A 24,455-nucleotide genomic window follows, 5' to 3' on the forward strand; every position below is an offset into this window, starting at 1 on the left:
CCACTCATTTCTCCACATCGTCCATTACAAAAACTTCTTCTTACAACAACAACTCATAATAAAAACTTCTTCTTTATGAACTCTTCTTCTAAACACTTACTCAAATTCACACCATCTGTTTCTCCTTCTTCACTACATACTTACCACTCACCCCAGCTGTTGTCTGCTTTCCCAACAACTCAAAAACCAAACTTTTTAAACTTTAGTATTAAGAAATGTGGACTTAGTTATGCTGCTTACCAAAAAGTGCCCAGGCCAGGTATATATATTTTTGGAATTTTTATTCATGTTTTGAGATAAATGATTAGTTTTAAGAGATGTGCTTGTTGTTTTTTTAGCGAAAGACGGTATCTTGATGTTTAGTATGTTTTGTAGCATGTATGATTTTGTTAGATACATTATACATTTTAGTAAAGAAGAAATGACTGGTACTTTTTTAGGTTTTGAATTTGATTTTGTTAGATACAATACATTTTAGTAAAGGAAATGACTGGTAAATTTGAGATTGAGAGATTGAGACGCTTGAATCAGCACGATTTGAAATTTTGAAGAAGAAACTGGAAGCTGCCGGGATTGATTGTGATACTTGTATGGTTGGGGAGTATAATCGGTTAATATGCCCGGAGGTAGAATTTATTTAGTTATGCTTTTTATAATTTTAATATTAGATGGGCACTGTTAATTTGAAATATGAGTCTAATTTGTTCAGCGTGAATATTAATTTGGAATGGTCTGTTCATGAAAATTAATTTAGTTTGTTAGATACCTTTGTTTGGGATTGATGGATTTCAGGTTCGTTCATGTGTTTTACTGCAAATATAGGGTTAAATCATTTTATAGGCAGCCCTTCCACAACCCTGCAGGAAGTACTTGCATAGATTTATACGATTGAAGTTTTTTGATAATCTAGTAATCAGTGATAATGTGCCAAGATTGACTGGTTGAATGTAGCCAAATCTAATGGTTTTATTTGTTTATTTTTTTTGGTCTCATGCAAGTTGATTCAGTTTTATACCGGTTAGCATTCAGTCAATGACTGATGCTGTCAAATGTTAGTTCAAGAACTAGGTGGTTTGGCATATTGGCTGTGGAGTAGTTTAGTAGATTCTTAGTCTCTGGATAAAATTATTGGTCTACATACTTTGCATTTGTTCAGAATGGAACTCAACTGAACTGTAACCCTGTTTATTTCCAACTTTATTTTTTTGTTTATTTTATTGCTTAGTGTGATGGTGGAGATACTAGGGAGAAGAGCTTCTCTCTCTTTATTGCTCAAGATGTGTAAGTTTTTCTTTTAGCTTTTCTCATTTCATTTGGCCCTTTTCCTTCTCTTCCCCGCTCCCCTCTTTTCCCTCTATTCATATATTTTTTTTTCACCTTAGTTTTCAATGCTGTAGGAACCTTGCTATGTGGCAGTGCTTCAGAGCAAAATGTGGTTGGAGAGGCCATGTTAGGGTATGATTTATTTTTATTGGATTTCTTTAGAACTACTTTAGTGGTTCAACATTTGGAAAAATTACTGGTAATGAAATATCCTTGAAGCTTGCTGAGTTATACTTGCTTGTTCTTAGGCCTTTGAAAGTGGCAAGGAGACATATAGTAACCCGGAAGAAATTGCTAAAGTCAAACGCATTCAAGTGATCACAGAAGAAAGTATTGGGCTAGAACCACTATGTAATGAGGTACATGTTGACTTCCACCTCTTTGCATCAGTATCTATTCATTTGCTTCTCTGTAAGAACTCTGAAATTATATTATTTTGAGTATACTAAAATCCATGACTGGATAATTGATTCTCATCGGCATATCTTTAGATGGAATGTTTGCACGAGTCCTTCTACGGACATCAGTTATATTCAGGACATATACTTCCTAGCATGTGTATTTTTCAAAATATTATACATTTATGCTTTTGCGACCAGAAATAGACAGCGCAATAACAGCAGAAAAAATAAAATAATAAACTTATCTTAAGATATTGAAAACGGGTAAAATCTAGGCTCGATGTTTACGTGCTTTCCTGAACATTAAAAATAGCTCAAGGACTTCAACCATTCAGGACTCGAGAATCACTTGGTGTTTGATTCATGGCTGAAAGCCTGAAATAGTTTGAAAACCCTGACGAGTAGCAATGTTGATATACATAAACTGGAATTTCCCTGTAAGTTGGTGAAAATGCCCAGATGATCTCATGGAAGAAGGTTATAGGTTTCTTCAATAGTTATCTGACCTTAAAGCTAAATTTTGAATTAATGTAACATTATGGTCATTAGCGATATGTTATTGGAGATTCACTTAGACTGATATAGGGTGCGATAAGGTCTAATAGTTTGTTATCAACTCTCTCGTAAGTCAGTTGTAAATTGAGCGAAAATTTAACTACTTGATGCAATTTCTTTTGGTAGCAATGTAGCATTATGTTACATAATTCTGACCTCTTTTTCTCTCTTTGTTCCTGCAGCTACTTGCATACTTTTCTGAACGAAATATATCGGGGGAGACCTTGCGAAGAAATGGTGTTATGCAAAAAACTGGGTCTGAGGTACACAAATGTTTTATTTGGACATGATTTATGTCTTATGATGTTATGAGTCAGCATGTGTTTGGACTTTAGAAGAGCCCGGTCATTTTGTTGAAGTGGTGGAGCCAGTAATTAAATCAAAACATGAATCAAGATGGGTGGGTGCAAATCCTCTATTTGTTGGCCGTTTGATGTTTATGCAGTCAAGATAGAGAATATTGATTTCACGTTTTCGCTTTGCTGTGTTCGTTACAATGAATACTTGGGTCAAAATTTCCAGTCAACTGAATATCTTGTAGCAGCTACTTAGAAGAGTAAGTAAAACTTAGTCAGGTAAATGATATAGATTGAAGTATCAGGGGACATTTGAAGAGTCATAATCATCAATCCATTACTTAATTTATTTTTATACCATAAGTATTCCTTGGAAGCACCCCAAGTGTTACTCCTTAGACACAGATGAGGCACTTTAACTGAAGAGTTTCAATTGTTAGGATTCTTCCATTGGCACATTAGACCTGATTTCAAGTATTTTAGTCAGTGTTCCTGGTCCAATATGTCTTCACATTCTCACTTTGAAAGGGATTCCGCAACCACATATAGTAAGGAACTAACCTTCTGTTTATTTTGATGATGTCAATACGCCAGTCCACCATTTTGTAGCACTTGATCACTTGGGATCACATAGCTGGATGAGATAATTATGTCTGTGGTATGCTTATTAGCTTTCATTTAGCATGATAATGATTCTAACTGGCTGTCACTTTTGCTCTGAAATGTCCTGAACCGGAACAGTTATCAGGCGAAGTTCCAGAATTGATGGATCCATTTTATCCAATTCATGTTCTTTGGTTCCTATGATAACCGTCCCAAAACAATTAGAGTGTGTTCTGTTTTCATAGGTATTCGTTATGCCTTAACAATTTGTTTACAAACAGTCCAAACATCAAAATTATTTGAAACAGATTGATCAGCACTGTTTTCTTTCTTTCTCACCAGTTACTTGGTGGCATTTCACCTCTGGCAAATATGTTTAAGGAATTTTGGTATTTTTACACTATCAATTTAATTAAGTAAAAATGAAAACAAGATTTAATTCAAGCAGTTCTGTAATGTTTGGGGAGCAGTTCCACATGAATGAATACATTGGTAATCTTGCGGACATGACATAATAAAATAAGATGGTGCAAATGTTATCTAGGTGACTAGGTTAGAGAAAGTAACATCTTAGTCGATTGTTTTATGTTTGAAGTATTTGGTTTTCATCTTATTTGACAACTGTTTAATTCTTACAGCAGGTTGCTATTGCATTTACTTATAGGCGAAATGGAGTCCTAGTAAGTTGCAAGTACCGGGACATAAACAAAAAATTCTGGCAGGTAGTTATTTTTATACGGTACCCTTAGTTTTAAATTTGCAGAAAATGTTTTATGTAGCCATAACTGCAAATATGAGTTTATGTTGGAATGTTTTTTCTGTGACTAAAATCTATTCAGTGCTATTTGTTGCTCTAAATGTGACACATTCTTGAATGTGTGTGGTCTTTGGAAATTGCGAATGAGTTGCTAATTGGAGCTATAGAAGTAATATATGTCCATATATGTATATGTACAACAGTTTTAGCTGTATGAGGCATTTATAGTAGCCTAAGAGCTTGATCTTGGATTTCAGGATTGCTTCAGCTACAGGAAATGAATATGTCAGTTCTTGTTTTCCACTTAAAGACAGGCATACTTAATTTGTTATATCTCATTAATCATTGAGACTGTGTTATGTGTGTTAACCTTTTACGCAGAGCTTCATGTGAGATGCATACACTGTGACAAGTCAAAGAACTACTTTTAAATATCTATCATCTTTCTGGTTTACATTCAACTTACGGTTTTTTATGGACAAAAGGAAAACTCGAAATGCATTATTAGGAACTTTAGAACTTTCATTTTTGGGAATATCCATGCATAGTTTGGTTGATGTCCGTCTCTGTATAGTAGCAATATCCTGTGCCTTCTGGTACTAATGACAGAGGGACGCCCTTGGTAATACTTTATAGATTTTGATATTGCCGTTTGATATCATTAGAAAGGTTTGAATAAATTGTTTCTAATTACATCAATTTCATCAGAAACCAATATGTAGATAATTTATGATTTTTCAAACTCTTAAAACTGTAAAAGTACTAAATCACTCTTATGTTTTGCTTTGCCTTGAACATATTGGCCAATTGACTTATTAACCTCCCCCTGGCCCCTACCGTAGTCCTCCATAAAAAAACCGTGGAAGTTGAGAAAATATGCTCAGCTATTTGTCTTTTTTGAGTTATTGACTTAACGGTGGGCCTTGTAACATTGATGACGACACTTTAGTGTAAAATTATTTTATTATGGCTTCTCTAGCTATCCGAGATTTTTAAATGTCAGACTGCTGTTCAGAATTTTTTTTGTTCCAATATTATTCCTTTAATTGGACGGCATAACCTAAAAGTTTTGTGAAATCTGATACTAGTTACTGTCTAGACCTTCATGAATTTATACCTATATGATTTAATTTTCTGTAGTGCCATTCAGAAGTTTATACAAGCATTTACTTGTCTGTATGACCACAATTAACTGGACAGGAATGCACGGTAGACTATTTAGTTTCCTGTATAAAATTTTCTCATATGGGGGATTCCAAGCTAAAGAGATCTTGTATGCGGGAACTTCTGGGTTACCCTTTGTTAGGTTCTCTGGTCACAGCTGTACTATCAGTTGTCCTTGTCATTTTACGTAGAACTTGTCTTCAGGCTATTTTGTTAGCAATATATGTATGTTATATAAGTTACGCCTGATATAGAAGAGATTGTGCTTTGTTTCTAATTTGTTTGTCCAGGAGAAGGATACTGAAAAGATATTGTATGGACTGGATGACATAAAGGAAGAGACGGATATTATCATTGTAAGTTCTGCCTCCATCCATTGGCTAATAAATATTCATTACTGTTGTCTTTTTATTATTATTGTTTCTATTGTTATTTGTTATCATTATTAGTAGGATGGTTATAAATTATTTTTATTGTCAATATTATTATTACCACAATAATAGGTTGAGGGTCGATATAGTTACTTTGGATATCAGTCATTTTGGCTACTCAGATTGTTTATTGTAATTATTATAGGTTGAGGGTGAAATTGATAAGCTTTCAATGGAAGAAGCTGGCTTCCGTAACTGTGTCAGTGTTCCGGATGGGGCACCTTCAAAAGTTTCAGAAAAGATGCCATCAGAGGAAAAGGTCTGTTTCAATCATAATTCGTAAAAATGTTGGAAGGTCCTATATGTGGGAAATATAGAAATAAATCAAATGATATGTTTATTGAGTCTATCTTGTATGCTGTAACACTATTGAGCTGCATGTTTTACCCTAGAGAATAGAGATAGTACTAAAGGAACAAGAAAAGTCATTGAGGCCATAGTTACAAATTTATAACAAGTTAGATATCAACACTAAAGTACAAGGAACTGGCATTAAGATATAGATATAGCAATATGAAATCATCAATTCAAAATTGGAATGATGGATGAGAGCAAACATCTTAGATTTGTGTCCACTGAGGCTATAGTCTTGTGTCCATGTATAAAAGTGTTGAGGTTATAATATGAATGTGATTTTCTTAATGAGGCATTGAGGACCTATTGTCTATTCTGAGTTAAGGCTCAATTCATTTTTTTCAGTATCAATTTAGTGAATTTATGAGTGAAAAAATGACATGAAAATCCAAAGTAGTTGCAACTTGTAATACACAGTGATATGTTAGCTGAACTCAACAGAATTACATGCAGTATCTAAACTAGTAGTACACATTGAATTGTTAATCCTTTTTTTGATAGTTTTTATTAATTTATTACTATTATTTTATTATTATTTTTATTTTTTAAATAGTTAGAATTTGATTCCCTAACCCTTAAATTACCTCTTTTGCGACGATGGTGGGAAATAAACGTAAGACCTTGAGTCCAACCTCCCAAGTTTTAAAATTTATAATACGTAATCTTAATCTTTGGAGCATCAAACCCCATTGACAACAAGTAGTCAGTAGAGCCCCCCCCAGGAACTTATGAAACTAATCCGTATGCTTTAAAATCTTGATGTGGGACTAATAATCTTGACACAGATCCTCACGTGTGGCAAGACTTGAGCCTAACACTTGGGCTTTATAATTGTAACAGGCCCCAGGAAATTATATATTACCTGTTTGCCACCACATTACCCTGCGAATCCATGATCATATAATGCAAGTATCAGTAGCTTACTGGACAGGGCCGTACATATCATGATACAATAATGGTCAGTGTGTGGAAATATCTGGAAATCTTTAATATTGAAGGAGCAATATCCTAACCTGATAATAGCGGCACATGGAACAAGGCTGAATTTGTCTGATTGCAAATATTAAATTTGATCTTCATTTCCTTCCTAATATAATTTCAGCGATCTTTGTAAAGTTTCATAATATTTTGATTGTGTTTTACTGTTGATTTCACACTATTAGTATAGGGAGTGAACTTTGCTTTGAGTGCTTCTCATTTTAATGACTAAAGCTAACACTCCTGTAGCGTTTCTTGCAAAGCTAGGACACGAAATACCAGTATTTGTGGAATTGCAAAGATTATTTAAGCAAGGTGACTACTCCTAGTGCCTCCTTACAAAGAAAAGTTGAGTTACTGCAGTTCTGATTCTTATGATATATGTTGTGTATTTTCAACACTCCTAGGCATCTCGTATTATCCTAGCAACTGATGCTGATGCACCTGGACAAGCCTTGGCCGAAGAGCTTGCGCGCCGCCTTGGAAGAGAAAGGTTGTCTAATTCCATCTATATGTTGTTCTAGTATGGTCTTCTTTCTAGAGGGTTTCTAGAGGATTACTTTGAATTGTTTAGTGACACATGAGTTTGATGGCCACAGGTGCTGGCGAGTCAAATGGCCGAAGAAAACTGAAGCTGAAGTTTACAAAGATGCAAATGAGGTTTGACATTCAACTATGGAAAGTTTTTTCTAAGAAATTTTATTTTTTTGGTGATGAGTAGGAAATTCAGTTGCCTTGTAAGTTGTAAGTAGATTCCGACACTAAAATACTGAGGCATATGGAATGCTTGCAGCAGAGTGGATTTGTCACACAACATTCACATTTTCTTTTGTGTGTTAAAAAGGCTTTTTCAGGAACAGTTTCTGTTTCTGGAAAATGAGGCGAGGGTTTTTTACGCTTTTATGGCACTTATAAAGATACACTTTTAATACTTTTAACTTGGCTGAAATCTTGTCAAGGTGATTTTGGAACCTGCTACTGAAGTTAGTGTTTGTCCAAGAAGCTGAACTATTTTGTTTCTCAACTTATGTCCACAGGTGCTTATGTGTTTAGGGCCACATGCACTGCGCGAAGTAATTGATCAGGCAGAATTATATCCAATACGTGGTTTATTCACATTTCGTGATTTCTTTGGTGAGATTGATCAATACTATTATCAACGTCTGGGGTGTGAACTTGGTGCCTCAACTGGGTGGACGGGCGTCGATGGATATTACAAAGTAAGCATTACCTTGCTCTTTTATGGCTGCCGTTGGGTATGTCGTCTATGAATATGTTGTACTGGTTTCCATACTTTTCTCACATGTTGGACACAATAAGCGAATCAGAGGCGTACATGTTTATGGTCTCTGTTGTATTATATTTTGGAAAGTACCTCGTATTCATAGCTGAAAGTAATGATACTGAGGTATTGTATATCTATCCAGTTTGGGATCCAATAAATAAATGGTGGATACATATAGAACCTTGTGGGTGCGTATGTGCATTGTGAATACATAGATTAAACAATGGGTATCTATCTAATGACACATTTCAACGCTGTTTTTAGAAGCATAGAATACATTGTGTTCAATTGGTTTGAAATTTTCCCATGTACACTTGAAGACTGTTTTTACGTATGTTAAACTGTTAGGCAGTGCTTAGGGGCACCTCGTTGTGCGCATAGCTTTCATGTGTTTTGTGAAGTGCAGAAACCCTATTTGAACCGGGAATTTCAGCGTCTTTTAGGAACCAAAAGATAAATAAATAATTGTTTTCGCAAACACGCACATTAACCTATAGAATCCACAATCACCAGTGGCAGTCCTTTTACGCTCTGCCAAATAGACCTGAGTAATAAGCATATGCTCTAGATAATTATAGATTTGGGGTGTAGCAAGTTCCTCCTGAACAGTTAAGCCACACTTATGTAGTAGGCTAACAAAAAACGCATGTTTAATCAATTGTAAGTTGCATTTGGACGTCTGACTGTCGTCGGCAAAGACTTACGAGACAGCATACTACCTCGACCATGAAGGTGGTCACATTTACACAAAGTGATGTAATTGGCGTCCTTTGTAGGACTGTTTATATTTATATTGAATAGCCATGTTGGCCCGTATAATAAAGTTCTGTTGATGTGGCATGTGGTATTAGGTTTCTAGTTTCTTAGGGTTTACGGAGGTAGTAGTACTGTACATATCAGGCTTTCTCTTAAATGGACTGTCCGTTAACAGACATGTTATATAGTGTCTTGAGCAGCTTATATAGTGTCTTGCACAGCTTATATAGTGTCGTACATAAGTTGCCCACGAACAAGTTATTAAACGTAAATTAAAAAGCTGTTCAAGACACTATATAAGCTGCCCCACGAACATGTTTGTTAACAGACGTGTCCGTTTAAGAGAAAGCCTGCTGTACATATAGGGTTTGTAGCCTCCTTACTTGACTGTGTTTTGAGAGAACGGATGTTATAGAGAAGAATTACTAATACTGAGTGATTTTTGAATGAATGTTTGATTGATAATTTGTGAATTTATTAATTGTTAATAATGATTGAAGCTTCCGCCAATTGTTTCACATTACAAAAGCTAGTAAACTGATGAAGTTTTAGGGAGTTCATGCATTCAAATTAGAAAATCCCCAAAGTTGTTATCAGGACAAATCATTGGAATATCACTTGACATTTTATAATTATTATTTCCTTTCTTGAGTAGTTTGCATCTCTTAAAAAACTGTGAAAACTTACGCCCTCTGTTGAAAGTTGTTACTGAAGCTTTGTGCTTTTGTGATCCATTTTATATCATAATAAATTCATCCGATTGCCATTGTGTACATGTATGTTTGTAGCTAGGGAAATATATATCTTGTTATAGTTAACAGTAGAAGTTTTATCTTGAGCAGGTTGTACCTGGGGAGCTGACAATAGTTACAGGCGTTCCTAATTCAGGGAAGAGTGAATGGATCGACGCTCTTCTATGCAATATTAATGAAAGCAAAGGCTGGAAGTTTGCACTTTGCTCAATGGAAAACAAAGTATGGTAAATAGCTGTTATCTGTTGTTCACTTGTTCAGAACTTCAGATGACTCACTCAGTCACTCATAAACACACACACTTTGTCCCACATGTGCGTTCACTAGCAAATTAAAATTACACTTTCTTGCTTGCCGATCTTAGAATTATTCAATCTGATGAGGTTCTTTTGCTAAGGTCCGTTTGTTGGCTAGCTTTGCTGAATGGATTCTTTCTAGTTATCAACATAATTCATAATACGTCCACACTTTACTCCAGTTATTTGAGGACCTTTCTCATCGCTTTTCTTCCCCCCCCTCCCCCTCGCGGATAACTCTTGAGGGTATGAATGTTAGGAGCAATACACATAATACATATGCAAAAATGGTGCTCAAATTGTAACAAGTATCCTCTTTGAAATATAATTTTATGTTCTTTTTCTTGTATTCCAAATGGATGAATGCTTTAAAATTCTGGCTTTTGTGTGTGGAAACTTTTGTAGGTTTTAAATGTATAATGTTGGTACCAACAAAATCTATCATTTTTCTGACACACGCACTTTACGCGTAATTAGGTTCGTGAGCATGCAAGAAAGCTTATGGAGAAGCATATGAGAAAGCCTTTCTTCACAGCAGGGTAATTTACACTTTTGTTTTCCTTCGCTTCTAATTTACTTCCCCATAGACTGATAGCTGAAATGTCACTAATTTGCTTCTAAGAATAAAAGAGCAATTTGATCAGTACGCTTCGTTGTGGGTGTTATTGAATACAAACAATTGGAAAAGCGAAAGAAGTTTCTTAAAAACTTAAATATGTTATGTAGGTGAACTGAAAAAGTCTTGTTATACCAAGTGTTTTATTTGTTACAGAAGGACTCCTTTTGTGTCAATTTTAAGATTATTGAAGTATCTCCTTGGTTATCATACAGAAGATATATATTCTGTGAAATACCTGCATGGCAACTTGACATTATTCACTTTCGTATACAATGGGTTGTTGCTGGTTGGAATATTTATGATCTTTGACATATGGAACAGAGTCAGATTGTAATTGACTCTAAGACTTAATATTTTAATAAAGGGGTAGGGGACCTCATTAAAAACCACGCTTGCCGACCAAAAAAAAAAAACAGTCAGATTATTTAGAGGGCTTAGTACCCATGATTTAGACTGTTGTAACTATTGCTGAGCTTCTGTCTATGATGTTTAGAGCTAAGACTTCTTTCAAATTTCTCTTGGAACCTGTAGATATTCTGGTTCTACTGAAAGGATGACCGAGGAGGAGTTTGAACGAGGAAAGCAATGGCTGAATGAGACATTTCATCTCATAAGGTAAGTTTGTTTCTAATTTGTTCAGTAGTTTGACAATTGTTGGAATAGTATGTCGGGTTTGTGACTCGCCCATGTGCATTCAAGGAAGTTGATTTTTTATCCGATTCTAGGGCTTTGTGTACATAGGACCAAATCCTTGCCTAGAAATGAGACTTTTCTGCTATGATTCCAAGGCAGTGGCATTGTTACAGAATGACAAAACTGTCCAGAAAAAAAGAATGATACAAATGGACAATTTACATTACTTGGTTTGTGAGGCAAAAATCAGCTTCTGTAGGGAAAAGAAAAATGCAAAAAAACTAAGTAACATTGACACGGACACGTGTCTCCGTATCCGACACGGCAAAATATTAAAAACTGAGGTGTGTCGCATGCAATTTGTGTCCGTGTCGTGTCCGACACGGATATGTGGATACGTATTTGACACAGATTATTTTTAAAATATGGTGTGTCCATATGTAACATAGCAAAAATAGGGAACCTGTAGTGTGATAATGTGCTAGCTTGTAGGATACATCCCTGAGTATTGATCGTGAACATAAAGCCTGATAGCCACGATCTTTCTATAGTTAAGTTCAGAGTGGGCTCTATTGCAGTTGATTATCCAGTGCTCGTGTTCTGTTAAGGTGTTAAGGTGTAGCCAATTTGATTTTTTGGACTGACCTAACATGTGTGTATGTGTGTGATCTGACATACTTCTTATTGATATTGAAAGTAGCATGACTGTTCTATTGTTACAACTGAATTGGCTTCCATGAAGATGCTCTCGAAAAGCATTTTGAAGTGAGAAATTACCTTGTTGATACTTGTTTAGTTCTTATGCAGTTATGCCTACTTTTTGGAGGTCAATAGCAGACCTTCGTCATTGTTGTTTGGAAATTTTGTTCCTTGTAAGATCAAGTATATATTGTTCTTTGTGTTCGAGATTGAGTTCTGATACCTTGCCTCTCTGCGTTATATATTTTTTATTCTTTATTTGGACCAGGTGTGACGATGATTGCCTGCCTTCCATTACTTGGGTTCTTGATCTGGCCAAAGCTGCAGTCTTGAGGCATGGGGTGGAAGGGCTTGTGATTGATCCGTACAATGAACTGGATCATCAGCGTCCTCCAAACCAGTGTGTAATTTGATAATTATATCATGCTTGGCAATTTGTTGATCTGGATATCTTCTAGGAAACACTAATACATTATATTATTTAGTGGTTACTGACTTACTGCATGCTAATTGTCATTTCATGGTGGACAGGACTGAGACCGAGTATGTTAGCCAGATGCTTACAAAAATAAAACGATTTGCTCAACACCATTCTTGTCATGTTTGGTTTGTTGCTCATCCCAGGCAGGTAAATACAATGATATATTGCGATTGTATAGAGCACCTGCTTTCATTTAGCTTATATGTTTTCTCCCTGTCAACCTTATATTACTGTAGCTGCACCAATGGCTTGGTGGTCCTCCTAATCTCTATGATATTAGTGGAAGTGCACATTTTATAAACAAATGTGACAATGGAATTGTCATTCATCGGAACAGGAATCCGGAGAAGGGACCCATCGATCAAGTTCAGGTCAGTTTCATATTCATTGTTATTCTGTTCTTGTAAAAAGACAAATTTCATTTATCTACTATTACTTGCAGGTCTGTGTTCGTAAGGTTCGTAATAAGGTTGCTGGCGGTATAGGCGATGCCCATTTGTCATATAACAGGTATGTCATTGATCCTACTTCTTATTCGTGTTGAGCCACTCCCATAGTCCCATGTACAGATGTGTCATTTACTTACCATTCCCCCCATTACAACATATGAAGCGACCTTCCCGTTATAAGCTTTCTGTTTACTTGTGGACAGGATCACTGGTGAATTTCGAGATGTCGAACCTATCAAAGACCGATAGCTTGGAGATTTTTTTTCTTTTTTAAGATTTATACAAAGGATTCATGATTAAAACATCCTTGGGTTCCCTTCTTATGAAAGCTAATCAATGGAGAGGGAGCTGCCTCTGTTCCTCAAATGCTGCTGATCAATTTTGTCGAAGCAATATGGTTCTGCAGTTGAGGGAAGCTGACCATGCCTGAGGCAATGGGGTGGTGCAGCTCTCCGGTTTACAGCAGCATCGAAAGTATGTCTATAATGTAGTATAACACTTGTGTTTGTTTTTTGTGTTTCACAATTAGTTTCTGAAATTGGTTACATCTGATAGATCAAATGACAATATCTTGTTATATTTAATTAGGTAACTTTGTAGATATAGTTTCTCAGAAATTACCTCTCCCTCCCTCTCCACCCTCATCCTCCTTGATCAGGAACTTTCTTAGATCTGTGCTAATATTTATTAGATGCCATACTACTAAAGTGTCACTTGCATACAGAAGAATAGAATATTATATTTCAAACTTATGGCCTAAAGATTCTTATTTATTAAACATAACAATTCTATTGTTTTTTAGGATTGCAATGCATACAAGATTATAGTTTCCAAAACAATGTATTTAACTTTATAGGCTATAGCATAGTTACAATTTTCTTTTCTTAAATGTGATTTCGGTTGGAGGGTTATGTAAACGGCATTGGAGCTGGTGGTAAAATAAAGGCCGTTTTTTGTTTTGTTTTTTCTTCTTCGATAAAGGGGGCCCGACGGGCGGTTGCCTTGTAAAATTTGTGAAGTTAAAGAAATTTAAAAATGGTTGGGGCCCAAAGTCATATCAAAAGACACAGTTTTGTCGAGCAAAATCTAGCGGGTATTTCTTTTGTGGGCCCTTCTCAGATATCCTAAAATTTGCTTATATAATGCCCACCACCACCCCACCCATCACTTCCCCTTAACCTTTTCCCTATACATGTCTCTTCTTAACATCTCTTCTTGTTTCTTTGTTCTTTTATCCTTTTGTTTCTTTCTTTCTTTATAGCACTATATTAACTACCACACTCTTTCATCTTACAAAACAACATCTCTTCCAAGTTAGTTTTTTGAGTTTGGTTTAAGTACTAGTTGGAAAGAATGATAAAAGAGAATGGTAGGAAACTAGGTGCAACATCACCTTGTGCAGCTTGCAAGCTGCTTAGGAGAAGGTGTGCGCAAGATTGTGTGTTTTCTCCTTATTTCCCAGCTGATGAGCCTCAGAAGTTTGCAAATGTGCATAAGGTGTTTGGTGCAAGCAATGTTAACAAGATGCTACAGGTATATTAAGTTCCACATTTTCTCTATATCCATTAGTTACTAGCTCACATAAAATGCTCAATTTGGTCATTCTCTGTTGTCATTTGAGTTGAGGGTCTCTTGATCTTTCAAGAGCAAGTCATGATGGTTTTAGGCTTCGTTTACTGTAGTGTGTGTTGTCAAATAGATATCTGACCAAGTGTGGATAGCACGAACTTTGTGTTTAGTTTTGATGAATGTGAGATCCGAGGATTTTTACCATTGGATGGTTTGCTTTTACATGAATCATCACCTGATCTGCAAACATGTGGCCCATGGTGAACCCTCATAAGAACTGTCTCTATGGACTACGCTATAATTTTACATGTTTGCAAACAGCAGGAAAAATGGGGACAAAGTGGACAACTTAAAATGAGGCTCACCTCACGTTTCTCATTTCTAATTACATGCTTTTGCCATGGTTTGACATTTTTTCTAGTCTTTTTTCTTACTCTCACACTGAGTCACAATTTAAGGTAAAAATGTCAACATTTCTGTGATCAAGAAGAGTTGGTTACTTACTACTCTGTTCATACTCTGGCTTTTGGAAGAAACATATACGCTGTCTATTTATTTCATTTAGTGTGATAACTTATAATTAAGGTTGTCATGTATTTCACACCAAGTTAGGCCCATCGCCACTTGGTATCATAGAATTATGGAAACAGCCTCTCCTGCATCTTGCGTGCGGAGTACGGACAGAACTCTATTAGTTCATTGTGCAAATCAACTTATATACAAACTTGAACAGTTGAACTGTATTCGATTTCCAATAGAGCATAGGCACTTGTACGTAAATGGACACAAGGAAAATATTTTCGTCATTTGAAAATATCCTCCTTGACGTGAAATTTAAAGACTCTTAGAAAATAGTCCCATTACTATTTACTAGGAAACGTAGTGTGTTCTCCAATGTTGTAATGGATGAACTCCCATAGTAAGATTTTCAGATAACCATCCAAACTATGTTCTAAAAGTTCTTTGATCACAATAAGCTCTTGTGAAAAATGGAAGAGACATCCCATCTGCAGCAATGTGGTGCTGCACGAATCCTTAACGAGGTAAAGAAATCCGCACTAAGCTTGTACATCATGTAGCCAAATGTATAGCTAGCTAGGAATAAGAATCAGGCCAAGTGCATAGCTAGGTGAGGTCAGTTATTAGCAAGTAACATGGCACATGGGAAAGGGACTTCAGATTTGGCTGAGTACTGAGTACTGAGTACAAATATCTTGCCAAACAAAATAAAGAAGTCAATTATACTACTTTCTGAGAAGGGGACAGGCTTAAAATCCAAGCAAAGCAGCACCATCATTTCCTGTGTAACAGTCCTCATGGATCTTAGTTCATAGGTGTCCTTTTTTGTTTCTCACAAAGTTAAATGAAAAAGGCAAATTGGTTTTCTGATTATCATAATCACAAGTCCAATTAGTTGCCTTATTGTGATTATATAAGATCCCCCAGCCATGTATTGATTTTTTTTTCCCCTTTTTTTGTTTGTTTTTTAGTCAGTAGAAGTTACATCAAAGGATATTGGAAAATGTTATACCTCTTGATAAGGACTTATTTTTTTCGTATTAAAAGCATATAATGTTCTTTGGGGTCCATCATAAAATTCTCCTGAACAAGCAATCCCAAGTCCCAACTAGTTTTGGTGCAAAAAATATGAGAAAAATAGCCTTATCACCATTTCAACTTTAATAGGAAAAAAAAAATCGTAGTTCTTTATCGCCCCATCAATTTTTATACCTTACTCTATGTGGAAAATAGCCTGAGTTCTTACTTTAACACTTAATGTGCCCCTTACGAAATAAGTTCTGAGTCACTCTTGAGAGAAGTCGCTATCTATGCAGTCCTTACATTTGAAAAATGGGGTCACATTGATATAGATTGATAGATAATTATGGGTCAAAAAGAGGCTGGTGCAATGTTCGTAAGTTATTCAAATGTTGGAGACTTACGAAATGATGATGAATCATGACATAAGCCTCATTTGATCATTATTTTTCTACTCTGCATTTACAATTGGTATTAATATTTACATGGCATTTCTTTTTTGGGTAAATTTCTGATTCGGCCTGTCAATGTGTTTCCAATTCGACCACAAAATACAACTCAGCGCATTTTGTCAGTAACTAGTGGGATAATGTCAGCAACTTTTTGCACTGAGTTGCTGACAATGGCCGGATTAAGAACAAAATGACATTATCATGGCCGAATCAGAAATTTACCCTTCTTTTTTCGGCATTTTTAGATTGATAATTTGTATCATTTAATGATAATTTTGAAAATAAGCCAAGGTATTGTTTTCCTAAGCTAAACAAATTTCTATGATGACATTACCAATCAATATCGGATTGTTTTGTGAAGGAGTTGCCAGAGCACCAACGCGGTGATGCTGTTAGTAGCATGGTATATGAAGCGAATGCAAGAGTACGAGACCCGGTGTACGGATGTGTTGGTGCCATCTCATCTTTACAACAACAAATTGATGTCCTTCAAACCCAATTAGCAATTGCACAAGCTGAAGTGGTGCACTTGCGCATGCGCCAGACAACATCGATGTCTAACCTTGCTGTTAACTCCAACAACAATGTGTCCCCTTCCTCCAAGTTAACACATTCACATACTAGTAAGTCCATGTTTTCCATGGAGCTAGTGGTTGATCAAACCAACATGGGGGAGTCCCTGTGGTCATGCTAGCTTACTAGTAGGATGCCATCTTTTTACTACTATGGGCTATATTTTTAGCATGCCCCCCAGTGATTGTGTTCGAATGTTCTTATCTTCTGCTATACTTAGGTTCTCAGAATACATCTCTAGATGATGTTACATTGTAATTGGCTTGGTAGACCCGTAGAGGAATCATATGTTTAACAATATTGTAAATACTATTAACTAGTGGATATTATGTACTATCTGTTTTTTTTTTGGTAAGAACATACTTATACTATATAGAATTATTATAGATTACTTGGGCTTCGTTCACAATTCGGGGGAAAGCCCTCTCCATGTAATCATCCTGTAAGAGCTGTCGTAGATGAATCCAGACTCCAAAATCATGTCAAGATCGACATTATGTCTAGCAAACTTAGCTAACTAATCTGTAGCCATATGGGCTTCCCTAAGCCTATGAAGCAAAGTAGTGAAGTACATTCATTAAAAATAGATATGTAGTAATTACAGTCCAAGAAGGATCGAAATGCACCCTTAAGAACACCTATAGCAAAAGATGAATTGGAATCGATAATAATTCTTTGAGATCCTCTGTTAATGGCGATAAACCTTGGGATGCCGCCAACAAATTACTTTCTATACTCGACCACCATGCATATTCTTCCACAAATTTGATTTGCCTGGAATAATACTTTTACTTTTAGGCCATCCCTAAATAAGCAACAAAGAGAAGAGTCCAATACAAGTATACAATTGATTCTAAAGAATAACTGTCCCTTACCTAGCAACATTGCATTGTCAATGCAAACCAACTTACTGTAAATTTGAACTCAAGAGTCAGCCGAATAATTCCACAAAATCTAGTACCTCTAAACAATACAAGTCCCTTACCACCAACATTGGATTGAATGCAAACCAGCTTCTTGTCAATTTTAACTCAGAGTCAGAGCAGAATGATTCCACAAAATCTAGTACCTCATGCGCACATTTTCGCGTCAAAAAGATTTTTTTTTTATATTTTTAGGTTGCTTTATTTTAACAAAATGTTAACACTATAGTTGATCCAACTTAATTTCTGAAGATAACTCATGTCTCTAAGAAAGGGCATAAATTACTGTTTGAGATTTGGAGGTTGCTTAATCCACCTAAAATGTAAACCTCAACTAGGAGTCTAGGACATAATGCTTTCTTGTTTGAAGAAAGAAACAAACGGGGATGTACTAGAAAGAAAGTCTTACTACTAATTTACACGGCAAATAGTTTTGTAGAGTGTAAACAACCGTTAATCTTAACGACGCTTAGTTATGTACAGAATCATTTAAAAATGTGGATACCATTGTAACAAATTATTTTGAACAATTCACTAAAGTTTATGTATAAACAAGTCTTTATTTTGGGATGTTGACATGGAGATCACTTTACCTTAATAACAAGCGAAGTGGCTAGAGATATGTATGGAAAAGTAATGGAAGGAAAATTACAAAGAGTTGAACGAACTAAAAATCTGGTCGGTAAACAAAATCATCTCAGGATTGCATGTTCGGTAATCTCATAGGATGAGGGATTTTTTATTCAAAATGTAGCCAAAATCGTGGACAGTGATTGCCTCGATTCTTGATTCTACCTACACTAAATTAAATATATGAGTAGCGCTTTTTGTTGTTGTGTGATGTATGATGTATGATGTATGATGTATATTCCCTTTGAAAACAGCTCACCTAAGTGTTCAATTTATGATATTCTCGATCAAAATGATCGAAGTTATGTTAGTTTGAAAGTTAGAGGCTGAAAAACAATAAAGTTAGCTTCTCCGTTCATCACAACACCATCTTCCTGACTGATAGCGGGCTGCTTTTTGTTTCTAGAAAACAGGCTTCCAATTTTTCCTTAGACACGCTTTTAATTCATTAATTTTTATCTAAAGCATAGAGTATATTTTAACTTTTCCTTTCGCATGCTAAAGCATACATGTCGCTACAACTCTACAAGTAGGTCACGACATCATGCTTGATTATGTCACAGGAGTCGGGATGCTTTAGCCAATGCGTTCTAAACTTCTACCTCATTTCCAGACGCACCTTTTTTTCAAATACAGAGCCAATTTTTATCTTATACCTTGTTCATTACTTCATTTATTTAATATATAACTAGGGGTTGTCCGTGTCTACGCCCCGGCGATGAACAGTGAACACTCAAGTTAAGGCACAGACCATTTAAGCCTTTTACTTAGAGGCAGAAACCCAACAGCCTTTGTTGATTTGTAATAAGTCTGATCCAGTGTTATCCAGCAGCCTTTAGGTAACCATCATATTATTTGAGTTCACTTGAAAGTGTCATGTCACAATTTGTGAAATATAATGTTAGCCATCCGATGGGACTCTACAGGCCTCACACCATTCATTTTTATTAGAAAGATGACTAGCTAGAAAAAAAAAGTACCAGAATAGAAAATCACACAAGTAAAATTATTATGTTTACGCAGACAATGATTTACAAGATTTACCAAGGCAATATAATAAAAGAAAAAATGAAAGTCAGCGCGTCCATCAGTTTAACGATTGTCTCCACTTACAAATTTACAATGTTCAAGTTATTAACCGTCAGAGCACTAATCATGATCAGACAAGAGTAATATGTTAACCAACTAACTTGTTTTGACAAAGTTAAAGAGTGTGATTTGATTTCAGTGTGATGATAACTACTAATGTAAAAATCATCATAAATATTCCAAAGATTACTAAACGTTTACAACAACTAAGTAGTCAAGTGATTCCAATTAAGTGGAGGACAAAGAAAAAAAAAAATCAAATAATGAAAATGATGATTGATGAGGGGACAATTTGATTAGCAGCCTCTCAATGCTCTCTGTTCCTAATTACATACCCTGAGAAATCCTGCTGGTTGGTCCTGGTTAATATATAGCTTTGACTCTCAAAAAATTATATTGCATGGTGTGTATATAGTTACTTGCTTTACGACAAGAGTGGCTGTTGGTTGTCTCCTTCCTTTTTTCTTTAAAGCTTAAACTGATTCAAGCAAAGCAGCATATTTGATTTGTTTTAGGTGGGTGGGCTTCATTTCTAGAATCATAAAGAATCTCTTTTGAAAGTATAGTAGTATTAAAATGTCGAAAGTGAACACAACACCATTGTTAGCAATATAATAGTAAAAAAAAAAAAAAAAAAAAAAGCAATATGGAGTGTTACGCAAGTGTATGATACAAATTACAAAGAAAATTAATTTGCAATTGAAAAATCTATTAGAAAATAAAATATACAACAAAATGTCAATAACATTAAAAATTCCAAAAGATCAATGGTCTTATATCAGCGCTCCTAGAATGGTAGGTTTTAAATTTTAAATTTTATTGAAGACACTACATTTTTTGGTATGTACGTGCGCTTAGTATTTGTAATCTATTCCAAATGAGTATCGATACAATTTGTAAGAATAAGTCCGACTTCAAAATACATGAGCTTGCTAGCCCAAAAGTAAGTATAAAAGTCCAAGAACATTGTCAAATTTCAATGACAATTTACGCAAACATAGACAAATACTTACAAATTGTGACACCACGACAAGTCTCATAGTTAATGGCTAACCGGATGATAGAATTTTAGGTTATAAAGCCAATTAGCCATGCACGTTTCTCATTTGGATTTTGTTTTCTTAATGTGATGTACTGATGTCATAGATGTAACTCTAAAATTTACAATTTAAAACAAAAACGAGAAAGCTAAAGGGCAAAGTAAAGTGGGTAAAAATGGGCCCTTGAAAACTTTTCTCAGTGTGCTGTTTGACTATAAATAACCACGCATGGCCAACAAGAAGACCAGTGCAATGTCACATCCTAATTCTGGATGGTTTTCAACATAAAAAGGCAAATCTACGAATATATAGGAGATATGTAAGTTGATTAGAATCATTAGATTAGGGGCTTTTAGCCCTTTTTTATCATCACTCAATCTTTTGTACTAAGATCCCGTGAGGCCCATGATGGGCTCCAGCTCCATGTTTCCCATTTACAATAGGATTTGGACTTGCTAATTTCTGGGCCTCTGGCCTGCTGATATTGTAGCACACTAAAAAACCTCTTGTTGGATTGGTTTTACATATTTTGGACTTCAAAGGCCCAAATAAGAATAAAAGCTGGGCATAGGATATCTATGTTCAAGGAGTCCCCAGTGTTCTAAAAATAGGTTTAGGGCGGTCACCTATGCGTTGGGGTGGAATTTGAGCCGAGTACCTTGGGCTCGGCTCAGGTTTGGCTTGTTTGAACTCAGCTCAAACTCGTTCATTTAACTAAATAAGCCAAGTTTGAGCCCATATTATAGTTCGGCTTGATAAGCTCAAATACCATCATCACAGTGTAAAATAGTCGAGCTACTCGGGTTTGGCTTAGGCTTGGCTAGTTTAAGCTCGGCTATCTTCTTCCCCTTTTGCACAATAAGTACTTTTGTTTGTGTTTATTTTTTGAATTATGGTAAATGCTTGTTTTCTCTACTTCTTATATATGGTGTGTACGTGCACGACTATATATTCTAACATATTTATTATAAAAAGAAAACCCACCAGCACCTAGCCCATCTAGGCACTGCCTAGAAAGCCTAGGCCTCACCCACGCACTGCCTGGGGTTTTTTATAACATTGCCCCTGTAAGGGTAGCCAACATTCTCCTATATGTGGAACGCGAAGTGCATTAAGATATTAAGATGAACAATGTCTTCCAATAATTTCCAACTTCACACGTTAAGCTAAGAATGTAGTACGTGAGCATTACGTATTTACGCCCCAACTCCAAATATGTAAAATATAATGCAAGAATTTTACATCGAAGGACTTCAAATTTTAGTCCATCCATAGCTCATGGCAATTTATTTTCTTGTTAGCAAATCTGGCATCCCCAAGTACCATTTGTTAGAATTGTTTAAAAATAAAATTATTTTCATCTGTTGGGCTGCTATGGCTGGGCATTGTCACTGCCTTCTTCTGACAATCATCTCTTGTAACAATGCTCCCACCAATTTCCATTGCCGTACCAAAATCTTAGGAAAAATCTATTAATACTCCTAGGCATACTGGTGGTACGGTGTCGTAAAGGCTTCTCAATGTGGTATCGGGAAATGCTAAAATACACCTAGTTACTACTACAAGTTGAGACTTCTTGAAAAATCTGCTACATGACCTTTGGGCAAAAGATCCTGAGGTAGAACTTAGGTGTCCAAGGTGAATATAATTGTCAAATAATTTAGATATTGAGAGAGACGAGCAATCTCAGTTTGAAATTTAATGATCTGATTGATGTTCCTTGAAGTTGACTCCACACATAGTTGTAGAAATCTGTAACTTGTTAATGAAGCTTTTATGTGCCCAAAATATATCTTGAATGGCAAAGAAAATGAGGGTTCCAATTGCTTTCTTTGATCCTTTTGTGGTCAGTTATTACGGACTTTATGGTGTTGCCACCATGGAGTTTCAGCAAGGCACCCAGGGTCCTAGGCCAAGCCAGAACCAAACTCGAGACCTCTTGGAAGGTGAGATATATTCCGACCACTCAAGTGACCAACCGGTCTTCCTGGTTTGAATGCACGTACTCTTTCTTTGTGGAGTGGCTTTTGAACTATTAATTTTGATTAAGTACATTACGACTAAATATTACTAATACTAAGGAGAGTAATTTGTTCTATTTCCATTCACCGTAAGATTCCAAAAAGGATATGTAGTACTAGTTCCAAGGATGAAATGAAAATTATAGTTACATTAGAATTACAAATATGAATACAATAATTTGCCAACCACTATCCCGTCTTTCAAATCTTAACAAATTGCAACAAATCCTTCCTCCCTTTCATCCTGTTCCATCTGCAAAAACAGCATATCAACGCTAACTCAAAAATATATGCAACCAGTCCAAAATGTACAAGGCAAATAAAACAAGCTAATGCATGGTGTAAGAGTGTTAACCATAACCAGTACTCAGATTGCTTCTTTGCATAGAACTTTGTTCTACACAAGTCCATAGCTATGGGCCTGGTTCGATCATACGTATCTAAAAGTAGTTTACTGGTTTTCAATTGTCTTTTTCCTTTCTTGTGGTCATTGCCTCATTGGCAACATCAAAGCAATATGTTTCTTCACCATAAATATTAGCAATAGTAGAGATCATAGATAGCTTAAAATTAATGTACCGCTAATTAACTTGAGCACTCTTAATTATTGCTAGTAAGTGTCGTAATAAGGTTACAGAACACCAAGCATCTCATACTGAACTATACTTTTTATGATCTAAAGAAGAAGAACAAAGAGATCGAGGAGCAAACCTTTCCTGGCAATTAGACTGAAGGGTCGATAAGCTCGCCAGTAACTAACGCTCTATATGCAGCAACAGGCCAGATGAAGCCTCTAAATAGAAGCCTTGAAGCCAAAGGTACATCAATAATGATCTCCTTCTCAGTTGGTTTCTTCTCATCTCTAATAGCAATCAAGTAACTCCTTCCAACCCATCCAATCCATCCAGCAATATACAAGAACAAGATACCTGGTGTAATGAATTCACCCCAATGCCTTTGATCACCACTTACAATCAGATGTGGCAAACCATCTGCTCCACAAAGCAGTCCTTGTTTACCATAGTTATCGAATCTACGCTTAGTTTTCTCTATAGTAGCCTGGATAGCCAACGCGGGGGCTGAATCTGGAGCGTACAGCTTCAACGACGACTCAAGTTTCTTAACGCTTTGCTTTTCACGCTTTGCGAATTGTTTTGATTCTTTACATGGTGTTAGTCCTGCGATATCGGCCACAGCGGGTAATGGGGCTGATAGAAGTATAGAGGAGAGTGCTAGTGCAGCTGAGAATGCTTGAAGTGGTGGTGTTTTGGAAGGGGATTGAGTTTGTTCATTTGAGGAGCAACATACAATTTGTGTACGTGACTTTGGAGTGAATTGGTTGTTGAGTTTGGGGTTGGAGAGTGCTTTGGAGAAGGTGGTGGGAATGGTGAGTGACATGTTTGCAGAGATGTGGGATTCAGAGGAGAGTGTGTTGAGAACTTGAGATGTTGTTTTTAGATTTTGTTGAAGAGGGATATGAGAGTGTGGTAGCGAGATGATGGAGGATAAGGTGGGAAAGCTTGGAAGCTGACTTGGATGAAGGTGAATGGTTAGAGATATCTGGTTTTGGGGTCTCTCTCAGATTCTCTTGCTATCTCAAATTTAGGTGGATAATATTTTGTGTATTACAATGCTTGTGGCGGGCAGGCGTTTCACTCTGCAATGTGGCACCTATAATAAGACATGAATTGCTCCTAACATATGATATGATGCATTTCTAATTTCGACAAGTCGAGATATCACAATGTTAAGTTACATTCAAAATATTTTATGCTATTTACATTCAA

The 24,455-nt window shown here is 36.0% G+C and overlaps 3 protein-coding genes across 3 annotated transcripts; 2 read left to right on the forward strand and 1 right to left on the reverse strand.

Moving 5' to 3' along the window:
- The first annotated feature begins 514 nt into the window (after positions 1-514).
- LOC147478855 (primase-helicase Twinkle, chloroplastic/mitochondrial-like) lies at positions 515-13,449 on the forward strand. Its single transcript, XM_086583049.1, has 20 exons — positions 515-626; positions 1,226-1,281; positions 1,398-1,455; positions 1,572-1,682; positions 2,462-2,542; positions 3,817-3,900; positions 5,390-5,455; positions 5,676-5,789; positions 7,130-7,177; positions 7,270-7,355; positions 7,462-7,522; positions 7,900-8,082; positions 9,746-9,877; positions 10,429-10,490; positions 11,102-11,185; positions 12,171-12,302; positions 12,434-12,530; positions 12,620-12,754; positions 12,826-12,893; positions 13,036-13,449. Exons 1-20 carry the CDS (start codon positions 591-593, stop codon positions 13,079-13,081), a joined length of 1,740 nt encoding a protein of 579 aa, XP_086439175.1. The 5' UTR covers positions 515-590; the 3' UTR covers positions 13,082-13,449.
- Positions 13,450-14,002: 553 nt separating this feature from the next.
- On the forward strand, positions 14,003-17,301 carry LOC147478856 (LOB domain-containing protein 4-like). Its single transcript, XM_086583058.1, has 2 exons — positions 14,003-14,365; positions 16,754-17,301. The coding sequence occupies exons 1-2, from the start codon at positions 14,186-14,188 to the stop codon at positions 17,084-17,086; spliced, it is 513 nt and encodes a 170-aa protein (XP_086439184.1). The 5' UTR covers positions 14,003-14,185; the 3' UTR covers positions 17,087-17,301.
- Positions 17,302-22,728: 5,427 nt separating this feature from the next.
- Positions 22,729-24,201, reverse strand: PSAF (photosystem I subunit F). The gene is made up of 2 exons (XM_086583054.1): positions 23,380-24,201; positions 22,729-22,921 (listed from the first exon to the last, which is right to left on the reverse strand). Exon 1 carries the CDS (start codon positions 24,064-24,066, stop codon positions 23,392-23,394), a length of 675 nt encoding a protein of 224 aa, XP_086439180.1. The 5' UTR covers positions 24,067-24,201; the 3' UTR covers positions 22,729-22,921; positions 23,380-23,391.
- Between the last annotated feature and the right edge of the window lie 254 nt (positions 24,202-24,455).

Source organism: Coptis chinensis, chromosome 9 (genome assembly GCF_015680905.1).
Source record: "Coptis chinensis isolate HL-2020 chromosome 9, ASM1568090v1, whole genome shotgun sequence".
NCBI classification, from domain to species: Eukaryota; Viridiplantae; Streptophyta; class Magnoliopsida; order Ranunculales; family Ranunculaceae; genus Coptis; species Coptis chinensis.